Raw genomic sequence first — 15,233 nt, forward strand, 5'->3', positions numbered from 1 at the left:
CTCCAATCTCTCACCTTGTACATGCCGTTCACCTTGAGGCACGTGCAAAGGGGACTTTCTTTCCAGTTTAAGAGACACGCATAGCAAGACTTGGGTCCACATTCGACTGCAAGTGGTTCGAATAGTGTGAGCAGATAGAATAAGTCGGCTCTTTCAGGAGATCTGGTAGATTGGAGGCAGCCATTGTCCTTTTCAACACGGCAGAGAAAGATTAAGAAGGGGAAACAAAAATCACTCATTCCAATCCACTCTTTGGCAGGAGCAGGGATTTGTCTCCAGCATCAGGTCACGGTCACATGCTTTCATCTTCTCAGTCACTCACGGCTCTGTTTTTAATCCATTCTTACCCTGTTGAGAAATTGTCTGGGACTTTAAATGCCCTGCTCTGGACTTCTCTCAGACGCTCTTCACCACCTGCGTTCATACTGGGGACTCATCTGCAGCTGCCCTGGAACCTCATCTGTGTAGTGTAGTTTTGTTAAAGTTGTGGTTCTCAAACTTTGTTGCATAGAATTACCTGGAGAGCTGTAGCCATTGTGACACCTTCGTCTGTAGCTTCCAAGCTTTAGAATCCAAACATCAGAATCACCTGGAGATCTTGTTAAGGCACAGACTGCTGGACCTCACCCCCAAAGATTCTGAGTCAGTAGATTCTGCCCAAGAGTTGACATTTCTAACAAGTTCTAGGTGATGCTGAGCCTAAGTACTCTACTCCAATCAGGACACTAGCAATTCAGTCAGAATCTCTGGAAAGAGGCCATGGCTTCAGGTGTTTACTTATCAGGTAATTCCCATACGCAGCTAAGTTTGAGAACTACAACTCTAAGACTGGCAGGATTTAAAGGAGACATGTTGGGGGCACCTAGAAGGAAGCACATGTGAAACGTAAATCCTAGCCCAGCCTGGGACCACAAAATAGGTTTCGTGTCCCCAGTTTCCCCGCCAGCAAAGACTTCAGTCAGTTTGGGAGTGTACCACCCCGGATACTCCCAAAAGTCCTTCTTTAGCTTTCCTTAGTTTTTTCAGCCATGATCACAGCAATGTTGCCTGCCTCCCCACCCACCCCCAAATGTCACAGCCCCTTAGAGGCATTTAGCTCTTACTTCTTACACATGCAGTAATTTCCCCCAATGACACACAGTGGCTGGTAAATGGCACGAGTTCCTACAGTTCATGAGCTCCTATGGCTAGGACCCATATTCTTTCAAGTTCTCTCCAACTACATTGGCACTCTAGCCCCATAGGTTTTAGTTGGGGCCTCAAAGGCCCAGAAAAGGCTAGGATGGTGAAGGCCGCACCAATTTTGTTTCTTCTCAGGAGATCCCACTAGCTCTTTTAAAAAGCTATGTCTCCGTCCATCATAGGGAATATAGTCAATACTGTAATAACTTTGTGTGGTGACAGATAAAATAAGTGAGCAGCTATGTCACCATAAACTCACACACCTCAAAGTAAGCACCCTCTCTGACCCCAACAGTGGGCGTTGCAAACACCACATAAACTCGGGAAGAGCGCCACCTGGCAGCCTCCGGAGACAATTGCCATTAGATACGCGGGGACGTTAGGAGATGCTCAGGCTAGCCACCTCCGGAGCCAGGCTTGACGGGATCCTTGTGCAATTAGCAACCGTGCTTTTGGTCACGATTGTAAACACTTGGAGTTTAACACTTGTGGCTCATTCAATCCTGTGGAAATGGCAGCCTTGCTCTGTGGGTACGAGCATGGACTCTGAAGTCAGGCCCCCTCTGCGGATCTAGGGCAAGGTTCATAACCAGTGTGTTTTCTCATCTGTAAATGGTGCTAGAATACCGCGTCACAAGGCTGCTGGAGGAGGAAAGAAGTGAACACATGAAAGGATTGAGAGTGGTGCCTGGCACAGAGCCAGCACACTCTGTGTTCGTCAGTCTCATGGGCTTTTTTTTTCTCCCATAAAAATACTGGTTTATGATGAGAGATTAAGAGTCTTATAAACAAACATTAAGATTTTCTGAAGAGGAAAGTAGACTTCCCCATTGAAAGGATGGGGGGATCCACATGTCTAGGCATGAGCATCAGTGTCCTACCTGTAAAATATTAGCTGGATAAGGGATGTTCATGTTCGCGTAATCTACCAGGTATATAGGATACCACCAGGAACGGGAAGATGTTCGTAATTCCTGCAGAATTCAGGCACAGACGTCTCATAAAGGGTGTCCTATGATAGGAGTAGGACAAAAACAAGTGACCCTTGCATTCTTAAGTTTTTTATTTTATTTTTTAAGATTTTATTTATTCATGAGAGACAGAGAGGCAGAGGGAGAAGCAGGCTCCCCGCTGAGCAGGGAGCCTGAGGTGGGGCTCGATCCCAGGACCCTGAGATCATGACCCGAGCTGAAGGCAGATGCTTAACCGACTGAGCCTCCCAGGCGCCACGACTCCCTGCACCCCCCGTTTTTTTTTTTTTTTTTTGATTAAAGAAAAATCTAGTTTTATCCTTCATGGATAGTAATCCTATTCACAATGGTAGCTCAAATTATCTGTAATAATCTCTAGCCCCATAATCCTCATTAAAAAGGAGAAAGAAGTTAGACTCTCTTGGAGTCCAACTTCACTTTAGACGATGTCTTTTTATTCTTATTTGTCAATATGTATTTGAATGGCTTTTAAAAAGTTTTCTGTTCCTCTCCGAATTCCAACGATTTCTCTTTGGCTTCTTTTTTTGGTCTCTTTAAGAGACACAGGACAGAAACCAGCCAGCAGGAAGCCCAGAGCAAGTACATTTCCAACTGTTAACTTTTCATAAAGCAAAGGGATGAACAAGAAAGGGTCTGCTCTCGAGAAAAACAAACAAAAAACACCTCACCTTAAATTCTTGTCTGCTTGTGGTCAAAACCCTGGAAGCGACCTCTGCACCCGCGTGAGTCCCAGGCTTGATGGCTGGGTTGCCGCTTTTCAAAGGATCCGTGAAGTTACCGCACCTGGGCGCCTTCCCGGGCAGAGCCCGCCTCCAGGTGTTGCTGGTAGGACCAACCGCTACCTGTAAAGAATCAGAAAGGTGACCATTTTCAAGCTGAACTGTTTTTTTTAAAATATTGCTGAGACAAAAAGAAGGTTACGATCTAGACTTTTTGTTATTGTCATGTTTTGACCCACTCTCAGTATATTTTATTCTCCAAATTCACCAAGAGTTTTCTTACTTCTACATAGTGCCTCTCCCCTCATTCGAAAGGTTCTGAAGCCCTTAGTTTAAATCAAATGCCGTTTCTCCCAAGAAGTTTTCCCTGATTGTTCCAGCAAAAATGAAATATTCCCTCCAGCAAAATGCCAAAATTTTAATAAATTTAAATACTACCATGTGTGTTTCAAGCACACATCTTTTAATGCTTTACAAGTTTTCTTTTTTGCACACATATCTCCTGTTCCCAAAGAAATCATTTTTAGTCATATTTATATCACTTGCCAAGCACTGAGCTCTTTGTCTACATAAAATGGAGGTTTAATACTTATTAGTTACATGAGAACTATGTTGAAATCATAAAGCCACATTTTATTATATTACAGCTGAAACCAATCCTCAGATATTTTTATCCCTCAACCTGAAGTCACCTCATTAATTGGTTTACTGCAAGTCACACCTCACATTTCTTTGCTCCTACCCTATTCCTCAAAATTTCTTTACTGCCAGGATGTTGAAAACACATTAAGAAGTAAAAAAAGAGAGAGAAAGAGAGAAAGAGAGAGAGAGAGAAACTATACTTTTATACAAAAATTTATAAAATAAGTAAAAGTGATGCCTGCCAATTCTTCAATTCCACTGCAGCAGTATCTTTCCATACGTTTTCTTTCCTTTTAAATTTTATTTTATTGTGGTAAGAACTCTTTTTTTTTAACTTTTTTTTTTTTTTAATTTATTTGACAGAGATAGACACAGCCAGCGAGAGAGGGAACACGAGCAGGGGGAATGGGAGAGGAAGAAGCAGGCTCATAGCGGAAAAGCCTGATGCGGGGCTCGATCCCATAACGCCGGGATCACGCCCTGAGCTGAAGGCAGACGCTTAACGACTGTGCCACCCAGGCGCCCCTGTGGTAAGAACTCTTAACATGAGATCTACCTTCTTGACAAAAATTTAAGTGTACCATATAATATTGTTAACTGTAGGCACACTGTTGTTCAAGAGATCTCTGGAACTTCTTTACTTTGCATAACTGAGACTTTATGCCCCTTGAGTAACATCTCCCCATTTCTGCCTTTTCCTGGCCCCTGGCAACCACCATTTTCCTTTCTGATTCTGAGTCTATTTTTTCTATTTTTATTTTTTTTAAGATTTTAAATTTCTTTCTAAGTAATCTCCACACCCAGTGTGGTGCTCAAACTTAGAATTCTGAGGGCTAGAGTCGCACGTGACACTGACTGAGCCAGCCAGGTGCCCTGGAGTGTTAAAATAAGATACTTCATGGAACTGGAACAACCAGGATTTGTCCTTCCGTGACTGGCTGATTTCATGGAGTACGATGTCCTCGTGGTTCATGCAATGTTGTCACTTAGGACAGGATTTTCTTCTTTTCAAAGGCTAGATAATATTCCCTGTGTATAGACACCACAGTTTTCTTTATCCTTTCATGTATCAACGGACGTTTAGGTGGTTTCCATGTCTTAGCTTTTGTGAATAAGGCTGCAGTAAACATTGACTGCTTACACCTCTTCATTTTTAATTCTTTTGGATGAATACCCAGAAGCAGGGTCGCTGGATCCTATGGTAGTAGTTCTATTGTTAATTTTTGAGACATCTCTACCTTATTTTCCATGGCAGCCTCACCATGTTATGTTCCCGCCAACAGTGTACAACGGTACCAATTTTTCCACGTCCTCACCCACACTTGTCCTTTTTTTTTTTCTTTTTTAAAAAATATATAATGGCCATCCTGACAAGTGGGAGGTGATAAGTCATTGTAATTTTGATCTCTGCTTCCCTGATGATTAGTGACATCAAGCATCTTTCCATATTCCTATTGGTCTTTTGTGTATCTTTTTTAGGCAAATGTCTATTCAAGACTTCAGCCCATAATTTTTATTGAGTAATTAGGTTTTGGGTTTTTTTTTTTTTTTGCTATTGATTTATAGGACTTCCTTATGCATTTTGGAAATTAACCCATAGTGATATATGGTTTGTAAATATTTTCTCCTATTCCAATGGTTGCCTTTTCACTCTGTTAGTTCCTATGTAGTGCAGAAGCTTTTTAGTTTGATGTAGTCCCATTTGTCTATTATTGCTCTTGTTGCCTGTGCTTTTGGTGTCATATCCATGAAATCCATACTTTTTTTTCCCTTTTTTAGAAAAAGAGAGTGTGTGCACGTGTGAACAGTGGGGAGAGACAGAGAGAATCTTAAGCAGGCTCCATGCCCAGTGTGGAGCCCAATGTGGGGCTTGATCTCACCACTCCGAGATCATAACCTGAGCTGAAATCAAGTTGGATGCTTAACTGACTGAGCCACCCAGGTGCTCCAAAATCCATTCTCTTTCTAGGCCTTCATGTACACAGATATATTTTCAATATCTATAGCATGACCTCATTTTTTATAGGAAAAAATACATATATAACACAATTTTTATTATTTATACTTTAACTATTTGTGGGAGCAAAAATGTATTTTCCCCTTAATATCATATAATGGATATCATATCATGTCAGTGTATATATATATTGATCTGTTATTTCTAAAATGGCTATATAGTAATAAGAAGAGCTGTTTTTTTTTTAAAGAACTATCATTTTTAAGTATGTATTCATGTAAGTCCTCTTTGTAATTTATGATTAGGTATTTTATACATGTGTTCCAAATTCTCTTTCCCAGATCGTAATTAAAAAAACAAAATTATTGGGGCGCCTGGGTGGCACAGCGGTTAAGCGCCTGCCTTCGGCTCAGGGCGTGATCCCGGCGTTATGGGATCGAGCCCCACATCAGGCTCCTCTGCTGGGAGCCTGCTTCTTCCTCTCCCACTCCCCCTGCTTGTGTTCCCTCTCTCACTGGCTATCTCTGTTAAATAAATAAATAAAATCTTTTAAAAAAAAGTTATTTTATTTACTTTGCTGTATAAAAGTGTTTAATTTCTATTTAAATTTATTAATCTTTTCTTTAGTGGTGTCTAAGCGCTGAAGCATGCTTTAAAAAGCCTTTTCTAAGTAGTCTATTTTGAATTTCTTTGTTACCAATTATCTCCTCTTATGATGTGCTTCATTTTTTGGACACAATAATTGACCACATATTTAACAAATATGCTCCTTCTTGCTAAATAGATGTGGGGTATTCTAGAACAAAAATACATTCAAAAATAAAATAATATAAATAAATAAGGTAAAGAAACAATACGAAGGGAAATAGTAGGAGTATAAATTCATGACTAGAGTGGGGAAAACACACACGTACACACACATACACACATCTGGAATACACATTGGTATAAGTTGTTAGGTAGAGATCCAACTCTGTCTATTTTTTTCCCAGATGGCTACCCCCACTTGTCCCAAACCAGTTGTTGGATAATCTATCTTTTCCACACTGATATGAAATGACAGACATATTTTTAAAACGAGGCTTTCAAGCAATGTGTTTTTCAAATAAGTCCCCATCTAGTCCACTGCCTTCACTGATAAAGATGCTCTCACTATATCTTTAAGATTCATCTTTTCCATGTGCTCCAACCCTAACAGCATGTGGATGGCAGCTGTGACTGTGGAAACCTTAGGGTATTCCTACTGTCACCTCTCTCAGCAGGAGACAGGTCAGAGAAGAAGCTCCTTGAGTTAGTCTCAGAAATCATGTCTGGCAGTGCAGTGTCCTAAGGATTGGTATAATGTGTTTTGGGATGGCTGGCCCACTCTTCATCTAGGAGTTATCTGTGAATTTATCATGTATGAATTAAGCTCAATCAGTGTGTTGTGAGAGATGGTAAAGAGGTCTGCATCCCCAATAATGAGTGTGGTCAGTGATTTGAGATACCAGTCACAACATCACACCATTTCCTTCTGAAACATTTGAGCAATATTCATTTTATTGAGATACCTGGAAAATTTCAACCATTCGCAAGTCAACAGATGGGATGCAATGTAGTCTATGGACAAAGGAGAATGACTGGGAGATAGGAGGCCCAGTTTCCTAGTCCTGACCTGACTCATGTAGTAAGCAAGTAGTCAGGGGACCAACTTAATTTATTTGAGCCTCAATTTTCTTCACCATCTATAGAAGGTATTTGGACTATATAATTTCTTGGTTTCCAGCTAGATAAAAGACTGGTTCTGTAAGAATATGGTTCCTGTATTTTTTCATTTACAACTTATTTACAAGGAAGTTGAGCCCTTGCTAGGTGCAAAGAATTCTTCTAGTCACTGATGAATAACATATGTTTATTGTATTAAGGAGACTATGAAAGGAGTTTGCTTGAAGGAAGGACATGGGACGGAACACATCAATGTGACTTGAACTTAGAACATGCCAGTTTCCCCATTCCAGTGTGGAATACAGGGTCTGTGATGCACCATATCTCTATTGTAAGCCTTATTCTAAAGGTCCCGGTCAGTGTTAAAGTCTCCTTCTAGGTTTGTGTGGGAATAACACACTGAATGTAGGTGGTAGTTCATGAATCCTTTTTCCCGTGGAGGCAGTTAGTGTTATTACAGATTTTTTTTTTTTTTTTTTTTGCAAGATGCTTACTAACGACTAACTCCTAAACAATACTGTGAAGCTATGCCTCAATTACTAGGCTAGAAGTAATCCGAGGGGTAGAGGTTTCTTGACCCCAAACTGGCGCTACCTCTCTTTCTATCTAAATTAGTATAACTCTACTGTGTTTTGCTGTTGTTTTTTGTTTTCATAAATTCTCATCTCAGTAACTCACAAATGCTACACAAAGGACATATGATTAAAATATTTGGATTAATAACTTCAGAAAGATGAGTTTTGACTAGGAGGGAGGAAAATGGAGAAAAACCATTTCAGTCCAGAAGACTTTTTTTTTTTTTTTTTTTACAAAAGTTCAAGATAAGGAAACACCTACCATCCTGTTGGAGATAAGTGGAAAGAAGAATCAGTGGGAACTGCGAAAGTCAGAAAGGAATCAATGAAATGGTATGGGTAATGGAGACCCACGGATGGTTGTCAGTGCCGGAGCGTGACAGGCTAAGAACAAAAATAAGGTAGGAGGAACTTAATGGGAGGGTGAAATGGGCTAGACTCCAAGGAAGAGCTTTTAAGTTTGCACTTTCTGGCAGACAGTGAGCAGGTGGTCGGCCCTGACAAGTACTGCCTCATAAGCATATGGCCATGTAAATTTACAGGTTAAGGCACTCATAATCGCAGTGGTCACTGCACACAGTCTCTATACTATACTATACATTCGTTTTCTCATAGGTCTAAAAATGTCTGCACACTGGATTTCTGTTCAGTAAGAACTGATAGGGGGTTTAAGAAGGCCTAGTTTCAAAGAATGAAAATAAGTGAACAAAATTATATTTATACTAAATTACAATTTTTTCCCCTCCAGTCCATAGTGTGGACTCTTGGGGCAACTTCCAGCAGAATGATGTTTTACATGTTTCTGTGGTGGCGGAGAGGTGAGTATCATGGTCTAGAGGGCAGAGCAATAAATATAACTCTGGAAATCCTTTGTACATTTAAAGTCAGAGAATATTTCAATGGACTCATTCCCATTTTGTTGGGATGAGTAAAATTAAATAAAAGCACACAGTACCTCATTAAGGAGCAAAAAGATTTTAGGCTTTGGTCAAGCACATAAAAGGGCCTAATGAGAGGAGGAATATATATCACAATTTTCTGCCTTCAGCTGCTCAACTAGATTCCATTTGTGGAGATTTCTAAAAGATTTGGATCATGTTTCCAATTCATATATTATTAGAGATCATCATAACTTAAATCTCTGTACTGGCTTACACCAAATTACCTAAGCTTCCAACCCAAAATCAATGTACTTAAATGTTTTCTTGGTGCTATGTATTTACACACACACACACACACATGCACACGCACACGCACACACAGGCCCACTCTTGAAAGGAGAACTGTGTTAAGAGCAAGTACCCTCAGTATCTGGCATGTGGCTTGTACAGTGAGAGATTCCTTAAAAGTTTGGGGTTGATGATGACCCCACTATACAAGGGTTCCACGTTAAGTCATAATTGGCTTTGTGTTGGGAGAGTATGTGTCAACTGGTGAAATCAGGCACACAGGAGAGTAAGAGTTTCTTGTATCAACAGCATAGCAATTGATCACTCACCTGTTACTCAAAACTATAGAACGTCAGGGAGGACTTTTCTAATCCCAGAATAGAGACGTGACCTTGCCTTGATGTCTTTCTTTGAGAAGATGTCTACAGCAGATCTGATGGAGAATCTGAGGGAAGAACTGACCTGTTTCATCTGCTTGGACTATTTCACCAGCCCCGTGACCACCGAGTGTGGGCACAGCTTTTGTCTAGTGTGTCTCCTGAGGAGCTGGGAGGAACACAACACTCCTTTATCTTGTCCTGAGTGCTGGAGGACCTTGGAGAGCCCACACTTCCAGCCCAATGAGCGTTTGGGGAGGCTGGCTGGCATCGGCAAGCAGCTCCGGTCCCAGGTGCTGCAGACCGAGGGCGAACAAGACAGCTATGGGCGAATGCTGGCAGGCACTAAGGTGTTCTCTGAGGATGGGCAGGGTGTAAACACTCTCTCAACTCAATGTCATGGAACAAACAGACCGTGTCCCTCGAGTGAGGCTGAGGAGCGTCACAAAGTAAGATTGGCTGCTCGATATAAATCTCAGAATACAAATCCTGTTCCGTCACTTAGTCCCATAATATTCTGTTGGTGACAATCATGGGTGCTGGTCTCCAGGCACCAGACCATGAACTTGGCGTGGATCCTGCTTCACCTTTGTGTTAGATCCCGCTCATCTTGTTTTTATTGGTCCTCGAGGCTTCTTCACAAGCTGGTGCTCTGCCACAGAGAATTTGTTTCTATTGCAGGAGAAACTCCAGGAAATCCTAAATCTTTTGCATAAAAAGAGAAAGGAAACTCTGGTTATATTAACCCATGAGAAGGAGAGAGTAATATTATGCAAGGTCAGTATCTGTCTTACTTTTGGGTCTTGTAGATGATTCTATGAGGGGGACTAAAGGGATACTTAGCGAAATACCAGGGAAAAAAAGCAAAATTTTCTAATCACAGTCCTACAATATGCAGTGTCCTTATTTTGGGCTGCGTATCTCTGCTTGTCCACCTGGGAATCCTAAGACTCAGTTCAAACAATTCCCCTATCCCCAGGCCTGCTTACTTATTTATTTTTTCCTTCTTGGTCCACCCATACAAGTTGGTGACTACCTCTATTATGGCTTTGATTATAATTCTTTTTTTTTTTTAAAGATTTTATTTATTTATTTGACAGAGACAGCCAGTGAGAGAGGGAACAGAAGCAGGGGGAGTAGGAGAGGAAGAAGCAGGCTCCCAGCGGAGGAGCCTGATGTGGGGCTCGATCCCAGAACGCCGGGATCACGCCCTGAGCCAAAGGCAGACGCTTAACGACTGAGCCACCCAGGCGCCCCAGATTATAATTATTTAAAATTACAAGTTATAGACAACATAAGATGAAAATCCACAGAAAAGGAATATCTTAAATGCTTTGGGGGAAAAAAGAGAGTGCAAATAAAAAAAAATAAAGACAAAGGGAAATATAGGCCAAATAAGAGTTTGGATTGGTACACCTGAGCAAGTGCTCGAATTAGTCACAGATTTGAACTTGAGGTGTCCAACAAAGAGCTAGATGTTTAGTTAGAGTTTAAAATCTGTGTGTAAATCTGATTCTCCCAATACACTGAGTTCTTAAATGAGAGTATTTGTGATGTGCATCTCTATTTCTATGATGTGACCCAATGTCTACTTTTGTTAGATATTTATTACATAAATGAACGCACACTTTTTTCATATTTTTGTCCTAACTTTATTTTTTTATTTTTTACCTTGATATGGATCACCACCTGTCAGAGTTCTTTATTTTTGTTTGTTTTCCTACTAGAAATGACAGGCTTCTGGGAATAGAAATTTTGGGTTTGTTGACTACTGTATACACACATACCTTCTAAAATATCACACGATCCACCCAATTGCTTAATATAGTCGATGTTATGTGTCAGCCTTCAAAACCTGTCACAGCAGAACTCTAGGACTTTGTAAGGATTAAAAATCTACTTAGGCATTTCTGCTGCTCACTTTGTTATATCATTCCCGTGTGTGTGTGTGTGTGTGTGTGTGCGCGCACGTGTTGGTGGCAGGAAGAGACAAAGGCCTGTAAACAGGTTGTTGTGTCAGAATATGCAAAAATGCACCAGTTTTTGAAGGAGGAGGAAGAGCTGCAGCTCCAGTTACTGGAAAAGGAGGAAAGAGAGAACATGAAGAAACTAAGGGACAGTGAGACCAAGCTGACCCAGCAAACGAGAAGCCTGAGCAAAATGATTGAACAGATAGAGTCCACGTGTCAGAACTCCATCATAGAATCTTTCGAGGTAAGAATCCTGGGAAAAACCAATGGGGTAAAAACAACATGTAATAACCCATAATTTTTCGAGCCATGCAAAATAAGTTTTTCTTTATTTACCCGAGAAACTTAAGTTGTGGCCCCAACATAGTTTTCCTTAAGAATTAACATTCTATAGCATAAAGTCTGAAGAGACAGAGAAAAAAAAGAAACCCAGTGGAATATCTGCCCAAACCAAGCCTGATGATGAGTCCAGTTTCTGCTGTGCGGGCCCATCTGCAACGTCAGCGTGGTCAATTATTCTAAGCGTAACAAGCATTTCCTGCGTGCTGCTGGCCCATCACATTTCATCTTCACAATGACCTGGAGAAGTTAATTAGTGTTAGGGGCACTACAGGTGGTTGTCCTCTACGATGTGGGTTTAGAGTGGCACTCCTTGAATGATCGCTGATCCGAATGAGGCAGTGTGTCCAGAGCCCATGTTCCTCACTGCCTTTGCTCAGCAGCCTTCCTGGGCTACTGCTGTGTCCCCGGGGCCTCCGTCCGCAGGCGCTATTTGTGGGAGCTGGCTGCAACTTCAGTCCTTCCTCCTAGACTGGATCCACAGACGGCTGCTATTTGACTTCGTGATTTTCCAGCAGGTTCTCTTGACAAGGTGATAGTATGAGGAAAGAAAAGGACAAAGGAGTCTAGTCATTGTGAGAACCATCTCCTGTTCACAGGAGACCCAGAGGGAGCTGGGGATGTGTTCCCACCACACACTCACCCACTCAAGGTGCTCTAGCAGCATGGAAAGTGGATTCTGTGAGACTACCAAGGACCAGAGTCTGTCTCTGGATTCTGGCTTTGCTGGACTTCAAAGTGCATGGATACTAACCCTCTGTCTTTTATCCCCTTAGGGTGTGAAAGGCACACTGGAGAGGTAGGTTTGCACTCTGTGTTCAGTTGGTCCAGGGGTGTGAGTTACAGGGCTGCACAACTGCGGAGATAGGGTTGCAAGAGTGGGGATGAGGGGGGCGAAATGAGTGGGACCTCAGGTTGGAGCAGGTCACGCGGTCTGTGCAGGGGACGCAGAGTGACGGTCTCTGCCCTCTTGCAGGAGTGAGCCCCTCTTGCTTCAGTGTCCAGAGGCCACGACCACGAAACTGACTCTGTGCCGCATCACCGGAATGCGGGAGATGCTAAAAAAATTCAGCAGTAAGTCAGCCTGATTTGTCAAACCTCCCGGGATTTGTGGAGTTAACTCCGGGGTATGCTGAGGAATGTAAAACCGAGCTTTTAGGCAGTTTCCTCTGACATAGACTGTTCACCATCTGGGGGCCAGGCTCTCAGCAAAGGCACCCTGAGTCAGCGTGAAACACCAGGGAGGGCTGGGGCTGCAGACCCTCTCTGCTCTAGAGCAGACAGAAGCAGACTTGGTTGATGTCTCATCTCCCTTTGTTTTCTAAGGAGTCCTGGCACCTCCTTTGTTTGTTTTCATGGTTCTGTTTTGTCCGTTTCTTCCCCTTGCATATACACACACACCCCTTCAGGGGTTTCTGCATTTCTACCCGTTCTTGGCATAAAACCTACTTAAACTTAAAGTCCTAATGCGGCAACATTCAAACTATCCTTTTATTTTTAAAAAACTTTTTTAAAGATTTATTTATTTGAGAGAGAGAGAGAGAGACAGAGACAGAGAGGGAGCAGCAGGGGGAGGGGCAGAGGGAGAGGGAGAGAATCTCAAGCTGGCTCTACAGCCAGTGCAAGACCAGACTCGGGGCTTGATCTCAAGACCCTGAGATCATGATCAGCCTAAACCAAGAGTCAGACGCTTAACTGACTGTGTCACCCAGGCGCCCCTCAAACTATCCTTTTAGAATGTTCTAGATATTTAGGCTGGCTAAGACCAAGAGAAGTTAGTTAACTTTTACCTTGTTGACAGTCTGACCTTCAGAGGAAATTCTAATGGGGTTTGGATTCAGTGGATATTTGATAAGTGCCTACTATGTGCCCTGCACCATGCTTTTCAGTTCTGAGCTTTCTTACAGTGAATAACACAGCCTTGACTTTGCTTTTATAGAACTTTCAGAGGAATCAAGACAGACATTCATCTCAAATAATGAGTGATGATTAGGATTTGATCTACAAATAAAAGTATGAAATTGTGTGGTAGGGGCACTTAGTCTTGTCTCAGGGGTCTGTGATGGTTGGAGGCCTCTTCTGTGACCTCCTCTCAGAAGATAGGAGAGGGGAGTCTGGTTCACAATGTACTTAGCGACTGGTCTCGGGTGCTCGCACTAGCTCCTATGAGGCTGCATTGAAGCCTGACATAATGAAACATGCTGATTGGGAACTGCTGTGCAAACACTCAGTGACCTCGTAATCTTGGTCAAGTTTCCTAACCTTTGTGAGCCTCAGTTTCCACTTTTATAAAGATGGGGGGGAGTGCCATGAATAAATGAGATAATGTACAGAAAATGCTTGGCACCTAAGCAGTTCAGAAAAGGATAAGTGCCTCTGTCTCTCTTCCTCCCTCCCCTCTCCCCGGCCACAGGTAAAGAACCACAGCCAACCTTGGCTCAAGTGAATACAAAGGCCAGGGCGTGCCCTGTGTGGATAAATAGCTCTGAGTTTTAAACCTATGCTGTAAACAGAACAACTTCCATTCCATTCCATCAGAGTCCTCTCTCCCCTCTCAGGCAGGCTAAATGTCACCATCCCCATGACTCACATCTGTGTCTTTTTAGAATTTCACTCTTGACGTTTGTGAAATAGTGCGAGAAGGGCTCAGAGATTCTGTTCTGAGCAAAACAAAAACCCTCACCACACTTACCTAAGTTATATTTTAAAAAATAAGATTGGAAACTAAGAATTTAATTTAAATTCCACATATATAAGAGGGTTTTCAAAAATGCAAGGGAGGATTCATTCTTTTCTCCTCTTGCAGCGGATATAACTCTGGACCCAGCTACAGCCAATGCCTATCTTGTCTTGTCTGAGGATCTGAAGAGCGTGAGACACGGAGGAATCCGACAGCACTTACCCGACAACCCAGAACGATTCGACCAGTCTGCAACTGTGCTGGGCGCTCAGATCTTCACCTGTGGGAGACATTACTGGGAGGTGGAGGTGGGCAACAAGACTGAGTGGGAAGTGGGCATTTGCAAGGACTCAGTGAGCAGAAAGGGTAATCTCCCAAAGCCACCGGGGGACCTCTTCTCACTTATAGGCTTAAAAATTGGAGATGATTATAGTCTTTGGGTCTCATCACCTTTAAAAGGTCAACATGTCAGAGAGCCTGTGCATAAGGTTGGTGTCTTCTTAGACTATGAGTCTGGACATATAGCATTCTACAATGGGACAGATGAGTCCCTCATCTACAGCTTCCCTCCAGCTTCTTTCCAAGAGGCTCTGAGGCCTATCTTCTCCCCTTGCCTCCCAAACGAAGGGACAAACACAGGCCCGCTTACCATCTGCTCACTGGACAGTTATGTCTGAGGAAGATGCCCTGGAGCCTTCGCTAAGGATGAGGTCTAAGACCAACACATGATTATTAATTAAGATGATTACTGCATTGACACTATTAATATTGGGTGATCTGAAAGGAAAGCCACCCACCCCCAAAGAGTTTCCATTAACTTGAGCCACAAATTGGACAACCAACTTTCAACATCATAGAAGGCTGATCATATCCTGTCTTGAACCAAATTCTTTATGTAGACTGCCCCACATATATGCTGGTCACTCA

At 42.4% G+C, this 15,233-nt stretch overlaps 1 protein-coding gene across 1 annotated transcript; it reads left to right on the forward strand.

Moving 5' to 3' along the window:
• The first annotated feature begins 9,358 nt into the window (after window positions 1–9,358).
• TRIML1 (tripartite motif family like 1) lies at window positions 9,359–14,983 on the forward strand. The gene is made up of 6 exons (XM_026508658.3): window positions 9,359–9,766; window positions 9,999–10,094; window positions 11,301–11,531; window positions 12,403–12,425; window positions 12,603–12,700; window positions 14,433–14,983. The coding sequence occupies exons 1-6, from the start codon at window positions 9,359–9,361 to the stop codon at window positions 14,981–14,983; spliced, it is 1,407 nt and encodes a 468-aa protein (XP_026364443.2).
• The last annotated feature ends 250 nt before the right edge of the window (window positions 14,984–15,233 follow it).

The sequence above is a fragment of the Ursus arctos genome, unplaced genomic scaffold, assembly GCF_023065955.2.
Source record: "Ursus arctos isolate Adak ecotype North America unplaced genomic scaffold, UrsArc2.0 scaffold_27, whole genome shotgun sequence".
Taxonomy (NCBI): domain Eukaryota; kingdom Metazoa; phylum Chordata; class Mammalia; order Carnivora; family Ursidae; genus Ursus; species Ursus arctos.